The 26,210-nt window shown below is 45.9% G+C and overlaps 2 protein-coding genes across 3 annotated transcripts in view; one reads left to right on the top strand and one right to left on the bottom strand.

Moving 5' to 3' along the window:
• The window catches only part of LOC144096658 (phospholipid-transporting ATPase ABCA3-like), a 203,036-nt gene extending 200,100 nt beyond the window's left edge, over positions 1 to 2,936 (top strand). For both annotated transcript variants that reach the window (XM_077629489.1, XM_077629490.1), the window contains one exon: positions 2,674 to 2,936. In XM_077629489.1, coding sequence (XP_077485615.1) covers positions 2,674 to 2,928 — 255 coding nt within the window. In that variant the 3' untranslated portion in view covers positions 2,929 to 2,936. The remainder of the gene's footprint in view (positions 1 to 2,673) is intronic.
• Positions 2,937 to 17,507: 14,571 nt separating this feature from the next.
• Positions 17,508 to 26,210, bottom strand: part of LOC144096657 (ATP-binding cassette sub-family A member 2-like) — a 62,931-nt gene continuing 54,228 nt past the window's right edge. The window contains exon 13 of the mRNA XM_077629488.1: positions 17,508 to 17,770. Coding sequence (XP_077485614.1) covers positions 17,516 to 17,770 — 255 coding nt within the window. The 3' untranslated portion in view covers positions 17,508 to 17,515. The remainder of the gene's footprint in view (positions 17,771 to 26,210) is intronic.

Genomic DNA, 26,210 nt, shown 5'->3' with positions numbered 1-26,210 from the left:
TCGTCGCAAGCAGAACGCCGCTTCTGAGGGCAAAAGATGCTCAGGAACAAAGAGCGCACGCTCAAAAAATGTTCGTCACCAAAGGCCCAAGTACATACGCAAAACGCGACCTGCTCCTGCACACCTGTCAAAGCGTTCGGCCGCGCTCGGCGCTGTTCACTTTGAGTGCTCGCACATCCGCATGACTCACACCTCTATTTCGACAAATCTAAAAGGTGCATTCACAGCTGTTATTTTCTCTTTTTTTTTTGGGGGGGGGGCACTGCGGCCTAAGCAGAATCTAGTTTGCTTGGTTTATGAAGTAGAATATTACAATACTTGGCTCTGGCGACATCACACTTAAAGGCCAAGTAGTGCCATGACCAATGTCGACGAGCCATAGAAATTGCTGGCAGAATATTGACCAAGGAATGCGAGGATGTATGCAATTTCGGCGGCCAATCGCAACACGCAAGACGATGTTGAACAACATATGCAAGGATTTGCATACTTCTTATAAGCGATCGTACCTGGTGGGACAAGATTGACCATCGAATCCCAAGATGTGTGCTTCACTGGCTACCCATCGGAACTGATGGGGCAATATTTGGCAGCCAAGCCCAGTTTGTGCACATTGTTGGGAGGCCACCCCAACTTCCAGGGCAATATTGACCAGATTATACCAAGATATGTCTGATGCTCACGAGCCATAAAAATTGGCCTGACAACATCCACCAACGAATGCCATGATGTATGCAACTCTGGCTAGCCACCGCAACTGCCGGAACAATATTCGCCATTGAATGCCAGGTTGCAAGCGATGTTGGCAGGCCATTGCTTCTAGCTGGCTATCGTAGACCGTTGTTCGCCAGGTTATGCCAATGTTGGGAAATAAAGATAATAGCCGGGCCATTAATGGACGCGTTTTCGTATCGAATCGCCATTATTGGACACGCATTGGAAAGAACGGGCCGCCCTAGGACCACGGATCGCCAACACGTTCACAATATCGGGCCGATGCCATGTGCTGCCTGGGATACCAAGTGAATTCTTTTTGTTTGCCGCGGTCACCTCTGTCTAGCAGTGAAAAAAAGTCGAGGTAGAATGTCTAGAATTTTAAATGGCTAAAATAAATATAAGAATTTTGTCTCTGATCTTGTTGAGCAGGATGTGTGACTGGCATTCTGGCGCCGGGTCTGCAAGCAGACCTAGACGACCGACTTTCCGCGCTCTGCTGAATCCGCACGTAGCGCGCATCGACTGAATGGCCCACTCCGAGCGCACCTTGACAAGACAACGCCACTTTTGTTGGTGTTGAAATTGCCGGTTATCGTTATTGACAGAGCACTAATATTAATAAAGGGGAGCTTTAAAAACCGCGATTGAATGAAAAGCACTTATTCTGTTAGGCACCAGAAGAGAAGCAACTTGCATTATTCCCTGCGTGATAGAATCCCTATCTGGCATTCACTCCATGGGATGACGTAAGAGAAATGTTTTCTGCTTTTTCACTTGGTTTGTATTTTTTCGCTGCCGTGATTTCAATGAACACTGAAGAAGGCCTCGTGAATACTCTCAATTTGTTATTTCTCGGAACCTTAATTGGATGCAAAACACTGCGCTAGGATATATCCTTAAATCAGAAACTGTTGTAATACGGTAGCGTAAACTTGCTGTCACTGACAATTCTTCTCCTACTCACACTGTTCGTGGCGTCACGTCTCTATTTTCTTCACGCAAGTATTCTCTGTAGCATGGCGCCGTCTTTTCAAGTGCCATCAAATCATGCTGGCCGCGATTTGTCCAGTTTTGTCGACACGACGGGACCCGCTGACTGACCTAGAAATTGACGGCGCTACTAAAAAAAATTCCAAGTTTGAGAGAACAACACACGTGCGTTGTGTATTTTGGTATACAGTTATTTGTAATCTCAAGTTTCATTATCTTGAGGCCAATGAATGCCAGTCTGCCTAATGGAACCTGTCAAACGCGCCTATTCACTAGGCGCGGTTCTCTACAGTACGGCCCAGAGCTTACCTCTTTTTCTTATCATTATGGCTACCATTATTACAAAACGCCAGTAGTAAGCAAAATTCCAAAAGCGCAGTGGACCTTCCGACTGCGGCGAAAAACTGTAGTAAGTTAAGTGCAAATAGTTGCGATAATGTGGAGCGTTCGCGTGCCCGCACTGAATATTCTGTGATGTTATCAGCAGTATGCTTCAATAATGGACGTGTTGGGAGTAGCGCATTGCGCTACCTCGCCTACTTAACGAGCGTGAAGTCACGTGACGTCACCATTTACAAGCGAGATGCATCCTAATCGTGCACGTAGCAGAAAAACCGCTGCCATGTTTGCACTAGCAGAAGCTGATAACTTGCAGAAAGCTCACGGTTACACCGAATGAGGTCGCAGTATTAAACTACTCAATCTTGCCGCTTGCAACCTTAGAAATAGTGGTCGGACAATGAGCAGAAGGGATTAGGACCTGTGCGCATGAACCGTAACCTATCGCCGAAAGGCTTCTTAAAAATAACCGCATTTGGGCCTTCTCTTTCAGAAATGCCTGAGCTAATAAAGGAAACGATATGTCTTCGATATGAAAACGAACTGCAACTAAGGACATTAGGGACGACACAAACTTTGGGCCAATATACCCATGTGCGACATTAAATTCCTCTTTCTTTCCACCAGGGCCTTCTGGAGTTCCGGATGTCACGGGTGCGCATGCTGTGGAGCGAGATGTTTTCGCGCATGGCACGAATCAAGCAGCGCTTCAAGCTGCAAGACTTCTTCATCACCGACACCTCCCTGGAGCAGATCTTCCTCAGTGTGACGCGCAAAGAGGCCTGCGACGCTGCTGCAGCCGAGGCAGCGGCCGAAGCCGCCGCTGCCCAGGCGCCCGTCATCCCCCAGCTGAACACGGTGGCCACCACGCTGGGACTATAGAATAAAGAAGCTGCATAATGAATGTTGCCGTGTTTGTTGGTGGCCCGACCACGCACCCACAGGACGCCTTCAATGACGCGATGGAAGAAAATCATGAAGGACGCTTAAGCTTCGCCTTTGAGAGTTGAACGCGTTAGCGCTATTGGACCACCACCGGTAATCGGCGGCCGCTATATGCAGCCGTGCGCTTGTGGGGTGCGCTATATCCGCAAACAACCTCAATCTCAGTGCCCCTCGGCAAACTCAGCGACGGATGAGAACTCGGCGCGTGACAAACTAGGCCTAATGTCTTAGGCCTAATGTCATCACCACGTGGTGACACACACTGCGGCCGGGTTTGTACTTCTTTCATAGATGCCCGGATCACACCTATCATATTGATAAGACACACATACACATTGATCCAACCGTTTAATTACAATGAATCATCTCAGAAATCAAATTAGTCTGGTTGAATTACCTAATCACTAATCCCCTACAGCATGTCAAAGACCACAACGCATCCACTAGATCCACCTCTATCCCGCTGAATCTGATAAGCGTTTGTGGCCTATGGATGGCGCGCCAGTCTTTCACTCGAAAGTTCATAGGTTTGGATCCCGCCTAATTACCCGCACAAGGTCATGTGGTTGGTACGTCACGAACCCGTCGGTGAGGCTAAAATTTTCGGCCACGCCGCCGACGAACGCCGACAGTAGTTTCCCGGGCAAAGAAACAACTTCATTGCCAAGGATTTGTAGATCGCGGATGACTGTTCCTCAGTGTGAACCCCAAACAGGGGTGACCTCGAAGGCCCAGTTAACAACAGCTTTATATGTTGTCTTCTCCAGCTTCAGCAGCAGGAGCAGCTGTTTTGAGTTATCTTCGGAGGAAGGTGAAAGGAGAATCCGAGGTGGAGGCTTGACCTCAAATCCCCGTAATATGGAACCTTGGGTTGCCAATTCCTGGCAATGTAGGCATGCGGGGTTACACTCCCCGTTCGTAATAACTGATAACCTGTGGAGGCTTATAATGAGTCGAGTCTGGATACTTCTTAGCATCGTTGCCTGTGCTTTGTTAAGGTCTGGTTGAGGAGGCGCTGCACGGGCCATTTAACACTAATGCGTTCAAAGAGCGCCCATTTCGACACAACAGAAAGAACAAGGGAGAGAGCTTCAGTTCACTTGTACGCTGTTTTTTCAGCATGAATCTTCCCCAACTTGCTCAAACGTCTACTGCGCTTCACTAAAACTTCTGCTGCTGTTCCCTTTAACACGCTTGAACCAACAGCCCTTTGTTTGTACATAATTCGTGTACGAATAGCATTGCTTCACTGTAATAAATGCCAGTGATAAACGGAGCGTTGAAAAAAAAACAACCACTATTGAGCAGTTTCGCTTTGTCTCTGCTACTCAAATGAATAGCTCGAACTCTTCGGGTCTGTGGTTCGCTTCAATGCCGACTCATTATGCTGGAATTGAATGGTGTCGTGTCCCCCTCAAATACCTTGGAGTTGCCCTCTATGCATTCAAGACATGTGGGCATTACTGGAGGGAGCGTGTGCCGGCCATTCAGAGCTATGCTCGGACTACTGTTCTGCAGCGCCTACCAATTTTTGGCCGAGCGCAGGCCTGCAACATGTTTTTGGCAGCAAAAATTTACTACGTTTTGTAGGCACTCCATTGTGCGACACACTACATCCAAATGTTTCTCCGAACATTTGGGACGTTCATATGGTCCTCCAGTTTTTAGCCAATGCGGGACGAAAACCTATTCAGGCCTGTTTCTGCTGGCGGACTAGGCTTTACACATCTCTACGGGAGATAGTTGCATCGTCCCTTGCGCTGTTCCACCACCATGCAGAAATACTGGATGGACCGGGAACTCGCTCTTCTGATAGAAAGCGTTCAAACAAGGATGCGGCAGTGTGCAAGAATTAATTTCTCAAACGTTTGCATGGTGCAGTTGGTCGATCGATCTAGTATACTGGGCCCTGTATGATCTTCTTTCCTTTTACTTACATCCATTTGCTTCTTTTGTCAGTCTTCTTGTGGGCCAAACTGTGGAAAGTTCACTTTTCTTTTAGAGATTGGCTACTTCAGCGAACTCGTCTGCTTTTATTTTGCCTACTGGATTCTACGTTCTGTTCCCTTCCAGTGATACTTTTTAAGCTCGCAGTAAAGCATTTATACCGCCAGTGATAATGATAGAACAAAGGCGTATATCGTATTTACTGGCGCCGAAAAGTTCTGAAACCTGATTTGCCTCAAGGACCGCTGAGGACGATGCCCACGCTCCGAAGAGGAATAGACGCTCCTAGAAGACTTCGTGACGGAAGAAAGAAGCGTTTGTGTGCACATTATTTACAGGTGCAATAGAGCGCCGAGGCGTGCCTGAAAATTAGCAGGGAAGAACATGGACGGAGCCCACACATCGCACACCATACCATGACAAGTCCACCACGAGTCTACACGCGCGCATTTTATACTGGCGGCGCGGTCTCAAAGGTACCCAGGGGTCCCTAAGCAGCAGGCCTGGCACGGGCTCAATGCGCAATGGGAATTTTCAACGTGTGTTGCGAAGGGTGGCCAATGCTGCGACACCACTGGGTGTTCGATGAACGGCTCCATCGGCGGATGGCGTCTCGTGGTCACTGCAGGCCCGGTCATACCAAACTTTTAATGAGTTTTTTTTTGGCAGTGAATTATATTTTATGCGCTTTCACGACTTTTGTTATCATGGTCACATCTAACATTCATTATATCTTTGTTAGAACCCAGCCATTTGTACTTGTTCTCATTTTTAAAAGCTAAATGGATTCCATGTGCAGTATTTATTTACATTCTATATTCAAACCACATTATTTTCACTAGGGCAGTGCTACGAGCATCACAACAAAAACTTTTTGATTTCACTACCAGTTATCTATTTCGAGCCCACCTGCACCCACTTTGTTTATTCATCAACATTTGCTCACTTTGAGAGATCAGTTGATTCTTAGAAGCCCGCGTCAGCTTTTGTAGTTTGTACTGAACTCTACCGCGAGAATAAATTTTCTTATGGTGAACGATGAGCGCGAACACCGGAACATCCACAAAGAAGCGAGAAACACAAGGACAGGCGCAACGCTTACAAATGTTTTGCTCTTCATTGGCCACCATTACGCAAGCAGATTAAAATTTCCACGTCCTTTGAGAGAAGTTAACGTTGAGTTGAGCACAGGAACTTTTACTCGGCGAATACTCGAAGAATAAATCGCTGTAATATACTTACTCGGAAAGAATGATTTCATTCCGGAGATCCCCAACAGAGGCCATCTTTGTGCTAATATTATTCCCCATAAGAAGCCCCTAAAATTTTATTACTTTCTAATTCATTGGTTAATGATGAAAACGCAGGGCCCCACAAACCACGTGATCTGATCTTTCGGTGTGCAGCTGCACGGGTTGTTCTTCTTTTGCAAGCATAGCGGGCTACCTAATTTAGTGGGTATGTACGGTAGACATCAATGTTCAGCCGGGGACAAAAGTCTGTAGACCACATGTTCCTCAGAAGAAGCCGATAGCTCTATTTTTGGCCGGCGGCTGGAGATCACAACTGCGGCCTCCAGGTTCCGGCTAATAGCAGAGCCGTTGACTTCCTTTGAGAAAAACGTAGTTAACAGACTTCTTTTTATGGCGTTATTTTTTGCATCTGGGCATAAAGAAAACTGGGAAAAAAGAAAAAAGAACTGATTGGGTGGGTGTAAATGAAGGAGAAAAGCTAGGCCGATCTGATGAATGCCTGGAAGGAGCGGTGATGTGGCCCCTGCATGCAAGCAATACAGGAGGACGGGTACTTAAATGCACAAATACTGGCACTTTGCGGGTTTCTGGAGCTCAAAGTCAATTTTTATGCAATGAATTTCTGACACATTTAAAAGTTTTCATTCTAGCTTTTAGAAAATGCCATCGTAAGCTACTTTCTCGGGTCAGTTAGTGCCCAAACTAATCTGAAACGAAAATTGCTGGGTTGATTTTTTTACCACAGCCTTGTCAGACCGAAAGAAGTTCGGCCTGTGCAAGTTAATAAAAATGGACATCTGAAGCCTCTGCGCTGCAGTAAATGTGCGCACAAAATCTTGCAGCTGCAGATTCAGCAGTTCTTCTCTTCTATGTTCTCGCCAGCTCTATGCTATGGGTCTGTGCAAAAAAAAATATGCAACAGTGTTTTATGGCGTGCATTAGTAAAATACGCGCCTGCCAAAATGCGTACTTATTTTAAAATTACTAGAAAAATCATTGAAAAGCACAAGAGACTTTGGCACTGTTTGGGCGCTGGGAACAGAAATATAGTTCTAACAAATCAACCCAATTGGGAGAGGGCGCTTATAGCGCAACATTTAGAGATATAAGAAACATATGTATGATAAAAATTGCTGCCAAATTCCCCATTGCGCTTCTTCCCAGCGAACGCAAATATTTGTCATGCATTATTCTCAGGCACCTAAAAATCAAGGCTGATAAAAGGCGAGCAACTGCATGCAACGATGTGACGAGGTGACGAAACATACACAGGATAGCCAAAGCCGGCAGCTGGAGGCAAAACTAATTGACCTTGGTCCGGGTGAACGGCATAAGAGCTGCTGCTCGCTGCAGTGAGAGAACGCTAGTGTAAATATCTTATATTAAACCGGCGTTGCAGTTAACAATGAAATTTACACAACTAAAACTTTTCTAAAGCCAGCTACGATAGCGAAGTGCTTTATTTTTTTATTTTGTTCCAAATCGCATATATGGTACAGTTATTTTTGGCTTACTTTGTCTGTCTACTCAACTTATTATCGCACTTCAGTTCCCGAGCCCTAACTGGCGTTTGGTTCTATATTGCATTTTTTGCTCCGCCTTCGCGACCTTTGTAGATTTACCCTGGCCGGTCATTGTCTGGTAGCTCACGAACCACGCGACACAGGCAGAACCACGCGACATGTTCACTCAAGCGGCATGCCAAAGAAAATGGCGGTGGGCCGAGGGTTTAAAAGAACTGAGAGGGGGAGGGGGGAGGCGTTGCGGTGAAAATACTTGCGTTTACGAATTGTAGGGTGATAATTACGGGTGCTCTTCAGCTGCGCTTCAAGGATATGACGCATCAGAGTTAATGTTTATTAGCTACTTTCCTTCTAATTTTCCCCCCTCTGTAATTATACACAGTGATGGGCATACATCAGCAGACATATTAGACCCCATGATGCAGCAGAGGACATAAAACCTCTTCCTTTAACCAGGCTGAAGGAACGTATACCTTAATGGTCTTGGGGTAGCGGGCCTGACTAGAGCCCCAACTCTCCTAGGTAATTACAAATTATTACCCCTATTTTGTTTTCACTGAAATTAAATTAGTTGATATCCTTCTTTGTAAAATAAGATTTCTTCATGTTCACATCTGATAATCCAGTTTTAACTCAAGTTTTAACTGTTTCATTCCACCGGTCAAAGCGTTACCTCGATCCTCTAGACCGGTCTTGAATTATTGTGACAACGTGCACGGCTTTTCCACTGAAGGTACACTGTAACGCTCCCGCGTGGAACACTTGCATGTGGTGTTGGCCAGAGCAGAGCTTCAGCATACAAAAGTGGAGGAGGAAACGAAGCAGGTTCTGGTGAGACAACTTGGGTATCTGTGAAGTGAACAGTGAGCGCAACGCGAGGCAGTGTTAGGCGCCCCCGGACAACCCCGAGATTGTGTCTGCTTCTTGACAGATTGAGTGCCGTTGCGGTCGAAGTTCCCCGTAACTTTGGCAATCCGTAATGACATGGGCAATGACGCTGCGATCTTCGGCTGGTAATATGTTGCAAGCCGTTGTAGGAATGCTCATGAAGGTGTCTATACGCCCTAATAATTTATCCTCGTCAAGGAGTTTATACAGTGGCGATTGTGTAAAGCGTACTTGTTGTAAATGGTCAGCATTTTACCGGCCTGCGACTTTCGTCCGTGCAAATTGTGCACGGCTTGAATACTGAATGTTGGGTAATTAGGTGAACGGGATTCTCGAAAACAACGCTAGGGCAGAGGTGACACAAGTGAAAAGTAACGCGACATGTGCTGAGTCACTGCTGCTTTTGATACAGAAAGTAATTTGATGAAAGGATAGGTGGAGAGGTCGGCAGACAGTAAAGGGATCCTGGCCTGCTGCTCCACAAAGGGAATGGGGAAGGGAAAGTTGAATGAGAGTTAGGGTGTGAATGGAGGGTGGTTTTCTAAGTTTTGAGCTTTTAATGGTAAAAAAATGCAAGAGATATCTTAGGACAGGACCTGACTGGGAATGTGTCGCTAAACAGACATTATGTATCAAACGATAGTAATATCAGTTAGGGATAGAGTACTAAAGAGCTGTAATCAGTCGAGTGGGCAGAGAAATTAAATGAATTATATCTAGTAACATATGTGCGATTTGGAACTTTTTAAAACACCGTCCTAGGTAATAGTTTTAAAAAAAGTTTTAGTTGTGTTCATTTCATTCTTAATTACAACGCCCGTTTAATATCAAATATTAGCACTCATGTTCTCTCACTGCAGCGGACAGCAGCTCTTATGCCATTCACCCGGACCTAGGTGAGTTATTTTTGCCTCCAGCTGCCGGCTTTGACTAGCCTGTGTAGGTTTCGTCTCCTCGTCACATCGTTGCTTTGGCTGGCCTGAGTAGGTTTCGTCACCTCGTAACATCGTTGCTTTGGCTGGCCTGTGTAGGTTTCGTCACCTCCTCACATGGTTGCGTGCAGCTGTTCGCCTTTTATCAGCCTTGATTTTTAAAGCTTGAGAATAGATGCATGAAAAATATATGTGTTCGAGGGTAGGAAGCTGTATGGTGCACTTAGTAGCAATTTTCATCATATATATGATCTGAAGGTTGCGCACTGCTTTTATGATAAAAAAAATTGATGATGGCCTATCCCTTTTAGGCCAGGATATACGTAGTGTATGCGCGGCGACAACTGGTTCGGAAGAGTTAATATATGAAAGGCGCGCATTCACTACATGCGCCTTTATTCCCGGTTAAACCTCGAGACGTCGTGGCTGAGTGTAGCGTCTCCGCCTCAAACGCCAAAGGCCCTGGTTCGTTTCCCAGCCTCGACACAGGGTTTTCTTTATTCAGCGAGTGTGCGGGGGGTTTGACCACTTGGTTGGCCACGCTGTCGGTCGCGTGGTGCGGAGGAGCTGCCGGCGGCGTGGCTGGCCACGTGGTTCACGTGGCGAACCACGTGGCCAACCAAGTGGTCAAACCCCCCGCACACTCGCTGAATAAAGAAAACCCTGTGTCGAGGCTGGGAAACGAACCAGGGCCTTTGACGTTTGAGGCGCAGACGCTACACTCAGCCACGACGTCTCGAGGTTTAACCGGGAATAAAGGCGCATGTAGTGAATGCGCGCCTTTCATATATTAACTCTTCCGAACCAGTTGTCGCCGCGCATACACTACGTATATCCTGGCCTAAAAGGGATAGGCCATCATCAATTTTTTTTATCATAAAAGCAGTGCGCAACCTTCAGATCATATATATGATGAAAATTGCTGCTAAGTGCACCATACAGCTTCCTACCCTCGAACACATATATTTTTCATGCATCTATTCTCAAGCTTTAAAAATCAAGGCTGATAAAAGGCGAACAGCTGCACGCAACCATGCGAGGAGGTGACGAAACCTACACAGGCCAGCCAAAGCAACGATGTTACGATGTGACGAAACCTACACAGGCCAGCCAAAGCAACGATGTGACGAGGAGACGAAACCTACACAGGCCAGCCAAAGCTACGATGTGACGAGGAGACGAAACCTACACAGGCCAGCCAAAGCAACGATGTTACGAGGTGACGAAACCTACTCAGGCCAGCCAAAGCAACGATGTGACGAGGAGACGAAACCTACACAGGCCAGCCAAAGCTACGATGTGACGAGGAGACGAAACCTACACAGGCCAGCCAAAGCTACGATGTGACGAGGAGACGAAACCTACACAGGCCAGTCAAAGCCGGCAGCTGGAGGCAAAAATAACTCACCTAGGTCCGGGTGAATGGCATAAGAGCTGCTGTCCGCTGCAGTGAGAGAACATGAGTGCTAATATTTGATATTAAACGGGCGTTGTAATTAAGAATGAAATGAACACAACTAAAACTTTTTTTTAAAACTATTACCTAGGACGGTGTTTTAAAAAGTTCCAAATCGCACATATGTTACTAGATATAATTCATTTAATTTGTCTGCCCACTCGACTGATTACAGCTCTTTAGTACTCTATCCCTAACTGATATTACTACCGTTTGATACATAATGTCTGTTTAGCGACACATTCCCAGTCAGGTCCTGTCCTAAGATATCTCTTGCATTTTTTTACCATTAAAAGCTCAAAACTTAGAAAACCACCCTCCATTCACACCCTAACTCTCATTCAACTTTCCCTTCCCCATTCCTTCTGTGGAGCAGCAGGCCAGGATCCCTTTACTGTCTGCCGATCTCCCCCTATACTTTCATCAAATTACTTTCTGTATCAAAAGCAGCAGTGACTCAGCACATGTCGCGTTTCTTTTCACTTGTGTCACTTCTGCCCTAGCGTTGTTTTCGAGAATCCCGTTCACCTAATTACCCAACATTCAGTATTCAAGCCGTGCACAATTTGCACGGACGAAAGTCGCAGGCAGGTAAAATGCTGACCATTTACAACAAGTACGCTTTACACAATCGCCACTGCATAAACTCCTTGACGAGGATAAATTATTAGGGCGTATAGACACCTTCATGAGCATTCCTACAACGGCTTGCAACATATTACCAGCCGAAGATCGCAGCGTCATTGCCCATGTCATTACGGATTGCCAAAGTTATGGGGAACTTCGACCGCAACGGCACTCAATCTGTCAAGAAGCAGACACAATCTCGGGGTTGTCCGGGGGCGCCTAACACTGCCTCGCGTTGCGCTCAATGTTCACTTCACAGATACCCAAGTTGTCTCACCAGAACCTGCTTCGTTTCCTCCTCCACTTTTGTATGCTGAAGCTCTGCTCTGGCCAACACCACATGTAAGTGTTCCACGCGGGAGCGTTACAGTGTACCTTCAGTGAAAAAGCCGTGCACGTTGTCACAATAATTCAAGACCGGTCTAGAGGATCGAGGTAACGCTTTGACCGGTGGAATGAAACAGTTAAAACTTGAGTTAAAACTGGATTATCAGATGTAAACATGACGAAATCTTATTTTACAAAGAAGGATATCAACTAATTTAATTTCAGTGAAAACAAAATATGGGTAATAATTTGTAATTACCTAGGAGAGTTGGGGCTCTAGTCAGGCCCGCTACCCCTAGACCATTAAGGTATACGTTCCTTCAGCCTGGTTAAAGGAAGAGGTTTTATGTCCTCTGCTGCATCATGGGGTCTAATATGTCTGCTGATGTATGCCCATCACTGTGTATAATTACAGAGGGGGGAAAATTAGAAGGAAAGTAGCTAATAAACATTAACTCTGATGCGTCATATCCTTGAAGCGCAGCTGAAGAGCACCCGTAATTATCACCCTACAATTCGTAAACGCATGTATTTTCACCGCAACGCCTCCCCCCTCCCCCTCTCAGTTCTTTTAAACCCTTGGCCCACCGCCATTTTCTTTGGCATGCCGCTTGAGTGGACATGTCGCGTGGTTCTGCCTGTGTCGCGTGGTTCGTGAGCTACCAGACAATGACCGGTCAGGGTAAATTTACAAAGGTCGCGAAGGCGGAGCAAAAAATGCAATATAGAACCAAACGCCAGTTAGGGCTCGGGAACTGAAGTGCGATAATAAGTTGAGTAGACAGACAAAGTAAGCCAAAAATAACTGTACCATATATGCGATTTGGAACAAAATAAAAAATAAAGCACTTCGCTATCGTAGCTGGCTTTAGAAAAGTTTTAGTTGTGTAAATTTCATTGTTAACTGCAACGCCGGTTTAATATAAGATATTTACACTAGCGTTCTCTCACTGCAGCGAGCAGCAGCTCTTATGCCGTTCACCCTGACCAAGGTCAATTAGTTTTGCCTCCAGCTGCCGGCTTTGGCTATCCTGTGTATGTTTCGTCACCTCGTCACATCGTTGCATGCAGTTGCTCGCCTTTTATCAGCCTTGATTTTCAGGTGCCTGAGAATAATGCATGACAAATATTTGCGTTCGCTGGGAAGAAGCGCAATGGGGAATTTGGCAGCAATTTTTATCATACATATGTTTCTTATATCTCTAAATGTTGCGCTATAAGCGCGCTCTCCCAATTGGGTTGATTTGTTAGAACTATATTTCTGTTCCCAGCGCCCAAACAGTGCCAAAGTCTCCTGTGCTTTTCAATAATTTTTCTAGTAATTTTAAAATAAGTACGCATTTTGGCAGGCACGTATTTTACTAATGCACGCCATAAAACACTGTTGCATATTTTTTTGCACAGACCCATAGCATAGAGCTGGCGAGAACATAGAAGAGAAGAACTGCTGAATCTGCAGCTGCAAGATTTTGTGCGCACATTTACTGCAGCGCAGAGGCTTCAGATGTCCATTTTTATTAACTTGCACAGGCCGAACTTCTTTCGGTCTGACAAGGCTGTGGTAAAAAAATCAACCCAGCAATTTTCATTTCAGATTAGTTTGGGCACTAACTGACCCGAGAAAGTAGCTTACGATGGCATTTTCTAAAAGCTAGAATGAAAACTTTTAAATGTGTCAGAAATTCATTGCATAAAAATTGACTTTGAGCTCCAGAAACCCGCAAAGTGCCAGTATTTGTGCATTTAAGTACCCGTCCTCCTGTATTGCTTGCATGCAGGGGCCACATCACCGCTCCTTCCAGGCCTTCATCAGATCGGCCTAGCTTTTCTCCTTCATTTAACACCCACCCAATCAGTTCTTTTTTTTCTTTTTTCCCAGTTTTCTTTATGCCCAGATGCAAAAAATAACGCCATAAAAAGAAGTCTGTTAACTACGTTTTTCTCAAAGGAAGTCAACGGCTCTGCTATTAGCCGGAACCTGGAGGCCGCAGTTGTGATCTCCAGCCGCCGGCCAAAAATAGAGCTATCGGCTTCTTCTGAGGAACATGTGGTCTACAGACTTTTGTCCCCGGCTGAACATTGATGTCTACCGTACATACCCACTAAATTAGGTAGCCCGCTATGCTTGCAAAAGAAGAACAACCCGTGCAGCTGCACACCGAAAGATCAGAGCACGTGGTTTGTGGGGCCCTGCGTTTTCATCATTAACCAATGAATTAGAAAGTAATAAAATTTTAGGGGCTTCTTATGGGGAATAATATTAGCACAAAGATGGCCTCTGTTGGGGATCTCCGGAATGAAATCATTCTTTCCGAGTAAGTATATTACAGCGATTTATTCTTCGAGTATTCGCCGAGTAAAAGTTCCTGTGCTCAACTCAACGTTAACTTCTCTCAAAGGACGTGGAAATTTTAATCTGCTTGCGTAATGGTGGCCAATGAAGAGCAAAGCATTTGTAAGCGTTGCGCCTGTCCTTGTGTTTCTCGCTTCTTTGTGGATGTTCCGGTGTTCGCGCTCAACGTTCACCATAAGAAAATTTATTCTCGCGGTAGAGTTCAATACAAACTACAAAAGCTGACGCGGGCTTCTAAGAATCAACTGATCTCTCAAAGTGAGCAAATGTTGATGAATAAACAAAGTGGGTGCAGGTGGGCTCGAAATAGATAACTGGTAGTGAAATCAAAAAGTTTTTGTTGTGATGCTCGTAGCACTGCCCTAGTGAAAATAATGTGGTTTGAATATAGAATGTAAATAAATACTGCACATGGAATCCATTTAGCTTCTAAAAATGAGAACAAGTACAAATGGCTGGGTTCTAACAAAGATATAATGAATGTTAGATGTGACCATGATAACAAAAGTCGTGAAAGCGCATAAAATATAATTCACTGCCAAAAAAACTCATTAAAAGTTTGGTATGACCGGGCCTGCAGTGACCACGAGACGCCATCCGCCGATGGAGCCGTTCATCGAACACCAAGTGGTGTCGCAGCATTGGCCACCCTTCGCAACACACGTTGAAAATTCCCATTGCGCATTGAGCCCGTGCCAGGCCTGCTGCTTAGGGACCCCTGGGTACCTTTGAGACCGCGCCGCCAGTATAAAATGCGCGCGTGTAGACTCGTGGTGGACTTGTCATGGTATGGTGTGCGATGTGTGGGCTCCGTCCATGTTCTTCCCTGCTAATTTTCAGGCACGCCTCGGCGCTCTATTGCACCTGTAAATAATGTGCACACAAACGCTTCTTTCTTCCGTCACGAAGTCTTCTAGGAGCGTCTATTCCTCTTCGGAGCGTGGGCAACGTCCTCAGCGGTCCTTGAGGCAAACCAGGTTTCAGAACTTTTCGGCGCCAGTAAATACGATATACGCCTTTGTTCTATCATTATCATTGGCGGTATAAATGCTTTACTGCGAGCTTAAAAAGTATCAGTGGAAGGGAACAGAACGTAGAATCCAGTAGGCAAAATAAAAGCAGACGAGTTCGCTGAAGTAGCCAATCTCTAAAAGAAAAGTGAACTTTCCACAGTTTGGCCCACAAGAAGACTGACAAAAGAAGCAAATGGATGTAAGTAAAAGGAAAGAAGATCATACAGGGCCCAGTATACTAGATCGATCGACCAACTGCACCATGCAAACGTTTGAGAAATTAATTCTTGCACACTGCCGCATCCTTGTTTGAACGCTTTCTATCAGAAGAGCGAGTTCCCGGTCCATCCAGTATTTCTGCATGGTGGTGGAACAGCGCAAGGGACGATGCAACTATCTCCCGTAGAGATGTGTAAAGCCTAGTCCGCCAGCAGAAACAGGCCTGAATAGGTTTTCGTCCCGCATTGGCTAAAAACTGGAGGACCATATGAACGTCCCAAATGTTCGGAGAAACATTTGGATGTAGTGTGTCGCACAATGGAGTGCCTACAAAACGTAGTAAATTTTTGCTGCCAAAAACATGTTGCAGGCCTGCGCTCGGCCAAAAATTGGTAGGCGCTGCAGAACAGTAGTCCGAGCATAGCTCTGAATGGCCGGCACCCGCTCCCTCCAGTAATGCCCACATGTCTTGAATGCATAGAGGGCAACTCCAAGGTATTTGAGGGGAACAAGACACCATTCAATTCCAGCATAATGAGTCGGCATTGAAGCGAACCACAGACCCGAAGAGTTCGAGCTATTCATTTGAGTAGCAGAGACAAAGCGAAACTGCTCAATAGTGGTTGTTTTTTTTCAACGCTCCGTTTATCACTGGCATTTATTACAGTGAAGCAATGCTATTCGTACACGAATTATGTACAAACCAAGGGCTGTTGGTTCAAGCGTGTTAAAGGGAACCGCAGCAGAAGTTTTAGTGAAGCGCAGTAGACGTTTGAGCAAGTTGGGGAAGATTCATGCTGAAAAAACAGCGTACACGTGAACTGAAGCTCTCTCCCTTGTTCTTTCTGTTGTGTCGAAATGGGCGCTCTTTGAACGCATTAGTGTTAAATGGCCCGTGCAGCGCCTCCTCAACCAGACCTTAACAAAGCACAGGCAACGATGCTAAGAAGTATCTAGACTCGACTCATTATAAGCCTCCACAGGTTATCAGTTATTACGAACGGGGAGTGTAACCCCGCATGCCTACATTGCCAGGAATTGGCAACCCAAGGTCCCATATTACGGGGATTTGAGGTCAAGCCTCCACCTCGGATTCTCCTTTCACCTTCCTCCGAAGATAACTCAAAACAGCTGCTCCTGCTGCTGAAGCTGGAGAAGACTACACATGAAGCTGTTGTTAACTGGGCCTTCGAGGTCACCCCTGTTTGGGGGTCACACTGAGGAACAGTCTTCCGCGATCTACAAATCCTTGGCAATGAAGTTGTTTCTTTGCCCGGGAAACTACTGTCGGCGTTCGTCGGCGGCGTGGCCGAAAATTTTAGCCTCACCGACGGGTTCGTGACGTACCAACCACATGACCTTGTGCGGGTAATTAGGCGGGATCCAAACCTATGAACTTTCGAGTGAAAGACTGGCGCGCCATCCATAGGCCACAAACGCTTATCAGATTCAGCGGGATAGAGGTGGATCTAGTGGATGCGTTGTGGTCTTTGACATGCTGTAGGGGATTAGTGATTAGGTAATTCAACCAGACTAATTTGATTTCTGAGATGATTCATTGTAATTAAACGGTTGGATCAATGTGTATGTGTGTCTTATCAATATGATAGGTGTGATCCGGGCATCTATGAAAGAAGTACAAACCCGCTCAGAAGCCGCAGTGTGTGTCACCACGTGGTGCTGACATTAGGCCTAAGACATTAGGCCTAGTTTGTCATGCGCCGAGTTCTCATCCGTCGCTGAGTTCGCCGAGGGGCACTGAGATTGAGGTTGTTTGCGGATATAGCGCACCCCACAAGCGCACGGCTGCATATAGCGGCCGCCGATTACCGGTGGTGGTCCAATAGCGCTAACGCGTTCAACTCTCAAAGGCGAAGCTTAAGCGTCCTTCATGATTTTCTTCCATCGCGTCATTGAAGGCGTCCTGTGGGTGCGTGGTCGGGCCACCAACAAACACGGCAACATTCATTATGCAGCTTCTTTATTCTATAGTCCCAGCGTGGTGGCCACCGTGTTCAGCTGGGGGATGACGGGCGCCTGGGCAGCGGCGGCTTCGGCCGCTGCCTCGGCTGCAGCAGCGTCGCAGGCCTCTTTGCGCGTCACACTGAGGAAGATCTGCTCCAGGGAGGTGTCGGTGATGAAGAAGTCTTGCAGCTTGAAGCGCTGCTTGATTCGTGCCATGCGCGAAAACATCTCGCTCCACAGCATGCGCACCCGTGACATCCGGAACTCCAGAAGGCCCTGGTGGAAAGAAAGAGGAATTTAATGTCGCACATGGGTATATTGGCCCAATGTTTGTGTCGTCCCTAATGTCCTTAGTTGCAGTTCGTTTTCATATCGAAGACATATCGTTTCCTTTATTAGCTCAGGCATTTCTGAAAGAGAAGGCCCAAATGCGGTTATTTTTAAGAAGCCTTTCGGCGATAGGTTACGGTTCATGCGCACAGGTCCTAATCCCTTCTGCTCATTGTCCGACCACTATTTCTAAGGTTGCAAGCGGCAAGATTGAGTAGTTTAATACTGCGACCTCATTCGGTGTAACCGTGAGCTTTCTGCAAGTTATCAGCTTCTGCTAGTGCAAACATGGCAGCGGTTTTTCTGCTACGTGCACGATTAGGATGCATCTCGCTTGTAAATGGTGACGTCACGTGACTTCACGCTCGTTAAGTAGGCGAGGTAGCGCAATGCGCTACTCCCAACACGTCCATTATTGAAGCATACTGCTGATAACATCACAGAATATTCAGTGCGGGCACGCGAACGCTCCACATTATCGCAACTATTTGCACTTAACTTACTACAGTTTTTCGCCGCAGTCGAAAGGTCCACTGCGCTTTTGGAATTTTGCTTACTACTGGCGTTTTGTAATAATGGTAGCCATAATGATAAGAAAAAGAGGTAAGCTCTGGGCCGTACTGTAGAGAACCGCGCCTAGTGAATAGGCGCGTTTGACAGGTTCCATTAGGCAGACTGGCATTCATTGGCCTCAAGATAATGAAACTTGAGATTACAAATAACTGTATACCAAAATACACAACGCACGTGTGTTGTTCTCTCAAACTTGGAATTTTTTTTAGTAGCGCCGTCAATTTCTAGGTCAGTCAGCGGGTCACGTCGTGTCGACAAAACTGGACAAATCGCGGCCAGCATGATTTGATGGCACTTGAAAAGACGGCGCCATGCTACAGAGAATACTTGCGTGAAGAAAATAGAGACGTGACGCCACGAACAGTGTGAGTAGGAGAAGAATTGTCAGTGACAGCAAGTTTACGCTACCGTATTACAACAGTTTCTGATTTAAGGATATATCCTAGCGCAGTGTTTTGCATCCAATTAAGGTTCCGAGAAATAACAAATTGAGGGTATTCACGAGGCCTTCTTCAGTGTTCATTGAAATCACGGCAGCGAAAAAATACAAACCAAGTGAAAAAGCAGAAAACATTTCTCTTACGTCATCCCATGGAGTGAATGCCAGATAGGGATTCTATCACGCAGGGAATAATGCAAGTTGCTTCTCTTCTGGTGCCTAACAGAATAAGTGCTTTTCATTCAATCGCGGTTTTTAAAGCTGCCCTTTATTAATATTAGTGCTCTGTCAATAACTATAACCGGCAATTTCAACACCAACAAAAGTGGCGGTGTCTTGTCAAGGTGCGCTCGGAGTGGGCCATTCAGTCGATGCGCGCTACGTGCGGATTCAGCAGAGCGCGGAAAGTCGGTCGTCTAGGTCTGCTTGCAGACCCGGCGCCAGAATGCCAGTCACACATCCTGCTCAACAAGATCAGAGACAAAATTCTTATATTTATTTTAGCCATTTAAAATTCTAGACATTCTACCTCGACTTTTTTTCACTGCTAGACAGAGGTGACCGCGGCAAACAAAAAGAATTCACTTGGTATCCCAGGCAGCACATGGCATCGGCCCGATATTGTGAACGTGTTGGCGATCCGTGGTCCTAGGGCGGCCCGTTCTTTCCAATGCGTGTCCAATAATGGCGATTCGATACGAAAACGCGTCCATTAATGGCCCGGCTATTATCTTTATTTCCCAACATTGGCATAACCTGGCGAACAACGGTCTGCGATAGCCAGCTAGAAGCAATGGCCTGCCAACATCGCTTGCAACCTGGCATTCAATGGCGAATATTGTTCCGGCAGTTGCGGTGGCTAGCCAGAGTTGCATACATCATGGCATTCGTTGGTGGATGTTGTCAGGCCAATTTTTATGGCTCGTGAGCATCAGACATATCTTGGTATAATCTGGTCAATATTGCCCTGGAAGTTGGGGTGGCCTCCCAACAATGTGCACAAACTGGGCTTGGCTGCCAAATATTGCCCCATCAGTTCCGATGGGTAGCCAGTGAAGCACACATCTTGGGATTCGATGGTCAATCTTGTCCCACCAGGTACGATCGCTTATAAGAAGTATGCAAATCCTTGCATATGTTGTTCAACATCGTCTTGCGTGTTGCGATTGGCCGCCGAAATTGCATACATCCTCGCATTCCTTGGTCAATATTCTGCCAGCAATTTCTATGGCTCGTCGACATTGGTCATGGCACTACTTGGCCTTTAAGTGTGATGTCGCCAGAGCCAAGTATTGTAATATTCTACTTCATAAACCAAGCAAACTAGATTCTACTTAGGCCGCAGTGCCCCCCCCCCCCCCCCAAAAAAAAGAGAAAATAACAGCTGTGAATGCACCTTTTAGATTTGTCGAAATAGAGGTGTGAGTCATGCGGATGTGCGAGCACTCAAAGTGAACAGCGCCGAGCGCGGCCGAACGCTTTGACAGGTGTGTAGGAGCAGGTCGCGTTATGCGTATGTGCTTGGGCCTTTGGTGACGAACATTTTTTGAGCGTGCGCTCTTTGTTCCTGAGCATCTTTTGCCCTCAGAAGCGGCGTTCTGCTTGCGACGAGTTAGTGCAGCGTATTCTGTTATCTATGCAGTCTCCTAGCCAAAGAACTAGCCAAGAATTTCTACTCGAAAGTGTTTGGGATTCTTCGCCCGCTGAAGGCAGTGTGAAACACACACACACACACACACACACACACACACACACACACACACACACACACACACACACACACACACACACACACACACACACACACACACACACACACACACACACACACACACACACACACACACACACACACACACACACACACACACACACACACACACACACGCATGCGCGCACACGCACCCACACACACACACACACACACACACACACACACACACACACACACGCGCACACGCGCGCACACAACTTTCAGGCGGTGTGTGCGATAAGATTAAAACGTATGGTAAGATCCATGATATTCGGCACTCAACAACTCACTTAGCGATCACAAAGCCGTCATCGCTACATTAAAAAATTGGAACTGTAAAAATAGAAGAAGCCTGAAAAATTGTTTGCTCGCACTGCAGCTAACACCAGAACATTCGATAACTTTGGACACGCGAAGCTGGGCTGAAAGCTTTTAACTACTTCATGCAAACTTTTCACGCTACTGTATGGTGCTGAAGTCATTTTGCTTCACCTCGTCTTGCGCTATACAGACATGATTTAATTGGATACGGCCACTGGCGCATTTTTTGCTACTCTTCTTCCGCGATCGCTTACATATAAGCTCATCCATTTAAGTGCGCAAGCCATCTGCGCGTGCACCCAGCATTGTCCATGATCGAGGCGCCTTACTACCATCTTATTACAACGTGACATTTACTGTGCCTTTAAGTGGATGAACAATATGTATTCCATTACTCCTCACCCACCAGAAATTTATTACGTATAGAAATTTTAAAAGCCGTGGCCAAATATTACGAAATTGTCTCAGCTAAACCATCTTTGCACTGTTGGGAGTCGTGGGGCACAGAGCCATAGTTTGTTCGTTCTGGAAAATTACTGTGAATGATAAGCCTCAGTTGTTAGATACTGGCGCGGGGAAAAGAAGGAAATTTTCAAGCAAACTTGAAATGTTTTCATTAGGATGACATTTACGCAGCGTTTTTTTTTACTCTGCTAAAGGAACTAGCCAACGGATGGGTTAGCAGATTGCTGGCGCATATTTTGCGGCCGCTGGAAGCGCAAAGCCGATCGAGCCGGGTCAAGACAGCGCTCCGGAAGTGACCGGATTTTGTTGTCAGAGAGCATGCGTCTTGATGCGCTAGCTACTGCTATCACGCGATTTTCTTTAGGCGAATATCTGAAATTATAGCCAATTACCCTAAACACTTAAAACCTTTTCAGGATGTAAAAATGCTGCAGACTAGGCCACACGGCTCATAGCAGCACACAAATATTCGGTTTCACACACCTTGCTAGGGCCCTCCTTTCTGATATCGTGGGTATAGGCTCCAGGTTCCAATTAAATCTTACCTGGCATATCGTAAAAAAATAGAAAGGCTGCTGCCTTCATTTACGCACAAGCGCAAGAACTGAATTTGCGTCCCAAATGGAAAAATCCGGTAATATTCACTTCTATACACATCATAAAAGTTTGGCTACTGAAGCGTGGTCCATTCTATTATGTCCACAACTGTACGATTCACGTATGCCCACGACCTCTGTTCTGTCTCCAATTGCTCAGATCCATTTATTTTTTCACGACTATCTCAATAAATCTGTCGCTTTACCTCTGGATCTGTGTTCATAACCTTAATGTTATGCCTTTTAAATTGCATTCAGTTTTGCGCATATCCTTGTTCTTAACATACACATATTACTACAAAGAGTCTTGCTTTTTGTTTATTTATATATTGTTTATAGCTTATTTATTCATTAATGTGATTATGTTGACTCATTTCAAGTTATTCTTATTCATTCACTGTGTGTATGCATTTATAGCGTGTCCATTTGTTCTGTCTTGTGTGCTAATTGCTAGTCGCAGCTCCCGTTGCGAAAACAAGTAGCCTGCGACTTTAGCGGGTACCAAAACCTCTTTTTCATGCGCATGTGAAGTTTTAAAATTCAGAAATATCCCACAAAACAGTTATTTTCTAGCCCTCATGGCAGTGCACAGCGCTTAGAGAGAATCCAGTACTGGCAGTACCGCGGACACGTGTTGTTCTGCGAACATTTTCAATGGGCTATGCGTGGCTGCCGCCGCTTGCAGCCCTTTTTTCTTGACGACCTCCCTAGATTGCATTTCAACCTCCTTCTCCCGGCACCGCGCGAGGAAACGCGCGCGTGTTTACCTCTTGCCCTTTTCCCCTCCTTCCTGGCACAGGAGGGGCCCTTCACAATACTATCCTTTCAATCCCCCCCCCCTCCCCCTTCTCAACGTGGCGCCTCGTCACAGAGAAGTTAATGCCCGCGCCGCATACCACCTTCACCCCATCGTCCGAAAGAACGAAATTCTTTTCTCTTGGTATTGCGAGCTTCTTGAGGCTTCTGTGTTCTCTCCACCCTCTGCCCATTTCTCACGGCTTGCCGCGCCCCACTGCAACCTCTACTTCGGTTGACTGCCGGAGCACACAGCCCTTCGAACCCGGTTTTTCCCTTCTGCAGTTGATATTTTTTCAATAGCTATCGCCAAACATTTGGGGACATCTGGTTGATACGTGAGTACATTTCTTGTATATTTATTTTAATTTTTCTAGGTATTGCTTCGCACGTACATAAACTAGAGACCCGCAATCTGCAGAATACACACCGTTATAAGTTAGCTCACGTGGTGGTGGTGGTAGTGGTTTTATTAACATAATAGTAAAAAGGAAGGAAAAGATTTTTGCTAGCCCCGGCATCTGCTATCAATACTGAAGCACCTGAGCTGGGGCAGCGGAAATAAAGGACAGCAGGCAGAGTGGAGAAATGAAATGAAAGAGGTGAGGGGACAGGAATAGAGGACAGGGGGAGAAGTAATATGTACAAACTATTTACACAATAAGAAATGTGTCCAGGTTGTGCGCGTGATTAGTTCATTTTAGAGGAATTAAATCACACACGCGCACAGCACGTGTGTGATTTAATTCCTTTAAAATGAACTAATCACGCGCACAACCTGGACACATAACACTTTCAGCAATTCTTAAAATTGGCTTCTTGAGCCACAATAACTTTTTTTATGGCATAGCATTCTCAGTGATGTAACATATCAGAACAAAGCTAAGATATGCTAACTGACAGGTTGGTTAACAAATATAGCATAATTAACTTTTTCCGTATTACTGCTAGGCTCCTTAATTATTGAGAGGCGGTAAACTCACCTTCAGTAAGATTCAAATCAGTTTTTTAAGTTTCAAAACGTGGTTACCCTCGACGCTTCGGCCAACAACTTTCGGCTGTTTTTTTGTTATTTTGGCTGGAGAAGTTACTTTTCCTATGAGCTTCTCGGAAGCGCACGTAATTTGATGCGATGTAGACAAATATATGTTGTGCCAGAGCGCCCAGGGTAACCGCAATATCTGACATGGAAGCTACTTACGGTGGGCTACACGCCTCTCAGTAATTACGAAGCTTAACAGTAGTAGTTAAAAGCCTAACTTATCAATCTTAATTAAGCGGCCCACCTATTAGCTGCTTTTAACATTTATTTAATGCATTACACCACTGTCAAAATTATGCCGAAAAAGCACTCTTCTAACTCCTAAAGCCTACTTTAAAAATTGCATAAAGTCAGGTGAAACACCCCCTGTAGGTGAATTTTTTATGCCTATATTCTATCGCAGACTGCTCATGATTTTATTCAATTGCAGAAACCGATTGGTCTTTGCGCACATGTGGACGTTACATATCATTCAAGAAATTCTTCCTCTCGAGTGACATTTCTCTTTAGATGGGATACAGCTGTCATGGGCCACTTCACTTTTGCTCCTTTTCCTATTCACATCTTGAATGACAGCAAACCGATGGGTCCTTCTGCACCGGCGGACGTTGCATATAATTTTTGAGGTGTACATCTTCGGCGAAGTTCTATCGAAGCAGAGATTTTGTGCAACAGACGTAGGGTTGAAGTAACTTTTGAAAGGAAAAGGAAGTTTGAAAAATATTGACTCAAGAAATAATTTATTTCCAGCCGAACGTTCAGAGACCAACGCGGTCCCCTCTTGAAGGGTGACTGAAATGCGAGCCAGTAGCAGCAAGGAAAGGACTTCGCTTTCATTCTGTTAATACAAGGTGAAGTATATCATACCGGCGATGTAATCCCTCTCTCGTCGCGCCTTCGAGCGTGCTTGCGGCGACGCAGCTTCCGCTTTTCGTCGGGCGGCCGCCGGCGACCGAGGAGGGCACCATTCCTTCGGCCGGTATGTTCAGTCCCTGCCTCCCCCAGAGATGGAATGCGTGGGCTACAGCCCTCTGCCGTCTGTTTTTTTTTTTTTTTACTGTTCCCCCTTTGTATTTTTTTCTCTTATCTTCCTTTCTTTGGGGCATCTATTCTGTTTTCCCTTACGTCCTTTTTTTTTTCGCGTCTAGTGTCCAGACAGCAGCACAATCTGGCAAGGGGGTATTTTTTGGCCCCTTCCTTCCTTTCTGACCCTTCCCCTCTGCCTCCAAAGCCCGGCTGCTTCGCTGGTCCCTCAGGTGGTGGTAGAAAGCGGCTGCACGTTTAAACACGCTTGAGACACGCAGATATGTTTTAGCAAAAAATGAGAAATATCGCCCTGGTTCTTCAAGCCTGTTCCTTTTCCTTTTTGTACTGTAAGACTTAACATACATCACCAACTAGCCCAGCAGTTCTATTCTATTTCTGAGATTCAAATTGTCATTCACAATTATTTGCATCTTGTTTTCAGCGCCGGCAGCGCCTCCAGCTAGGGGTCCACAAGCTGCCAGATTTTGCGGCTAGTGTAGGGAAGGCTTTTATGGGCCTTCCCGACTAGCTCAAGTTCAGCAAGAAAGTCTTTATTTTGACAAGCCTCTACAGAGGGGCTACAGGTGCTATTTTTATTTCTAATCTTTACTGCATGCACTAGCTATCCTAGCTACTATTGTCCAAAATACATTTTTTCAAATAACGTTTTCTCTTGCTGTTTTTATGTGCAGATGCCATCACCGAAAAGGAGAAGACAGCTGTTTAGGTTGTCCCGGCATACACCGGCAGGCAGCCGTACGCAGCTCTTCACTGGGGTAGGCGGCCGCAAAAAGCTCATGGCTGAAGTGCTAGCTGCCTGGGATTGCACCTGGGCCTGCCCTCATTGCTGCCGCTCCCTCGAACCCGGGCCCTGCTACAGCAGCGGAGTCTTTGACGAGGTGGTCGAGCCCTGATAAGACCCCACAGGGCTAATTAATCGCTTCCACACAGCCCCCACTACCCGCCTAGACCTGCGGCTCTTTTTTATGTTTTTAATAAATGTTCAAACATTACACTTCATTGCCGGTTTGCTCATTTTCAGTGCATGTAACAATAGAATGTGGCATTTACAAACTCACTGCATAGACGATGGTTGCCAAAATGAAACATTCGTCATAGATGAATTTGACAACGCGAAGCACAGAATGCTAGGTAAGCATTGTCGGGAAACTATTAATGGGACTGCAAGTCAGTGTACCTGGATGCAATGCGGTGAACGACCAGTGGGTGTACTTGGGTGGGAAACATTCACTAGCCAGTGAGTGGCTGGATGCCTTCGGCGAAAACAAGTGCATTAGCTTGGGTGGGATAGAGTGGGTAGCCAGCGAGTGTCACTGGACGTCTGTGATAAACAAACAGCGGATAAGATTAAGAGA

This window comes from Amblyomma americanum, chromosome 7 (assembly GCF_052857255.1).
Source record: "Amblyomma americanum isolate KBUSLIRL-KWMA chromosome 7, ASM5285725v1, whole genome shotgun sequence".
NCBI classification, from domain to species: Eukaryota; Metazoa; Arthropoda; class Arachnida; order Ixodida; family Ixodidae; genus Amblyomma; species Amblyomma americanum.
This window is presented reverse-complemented; position numbering and strand designations above follow the sequence as displayed.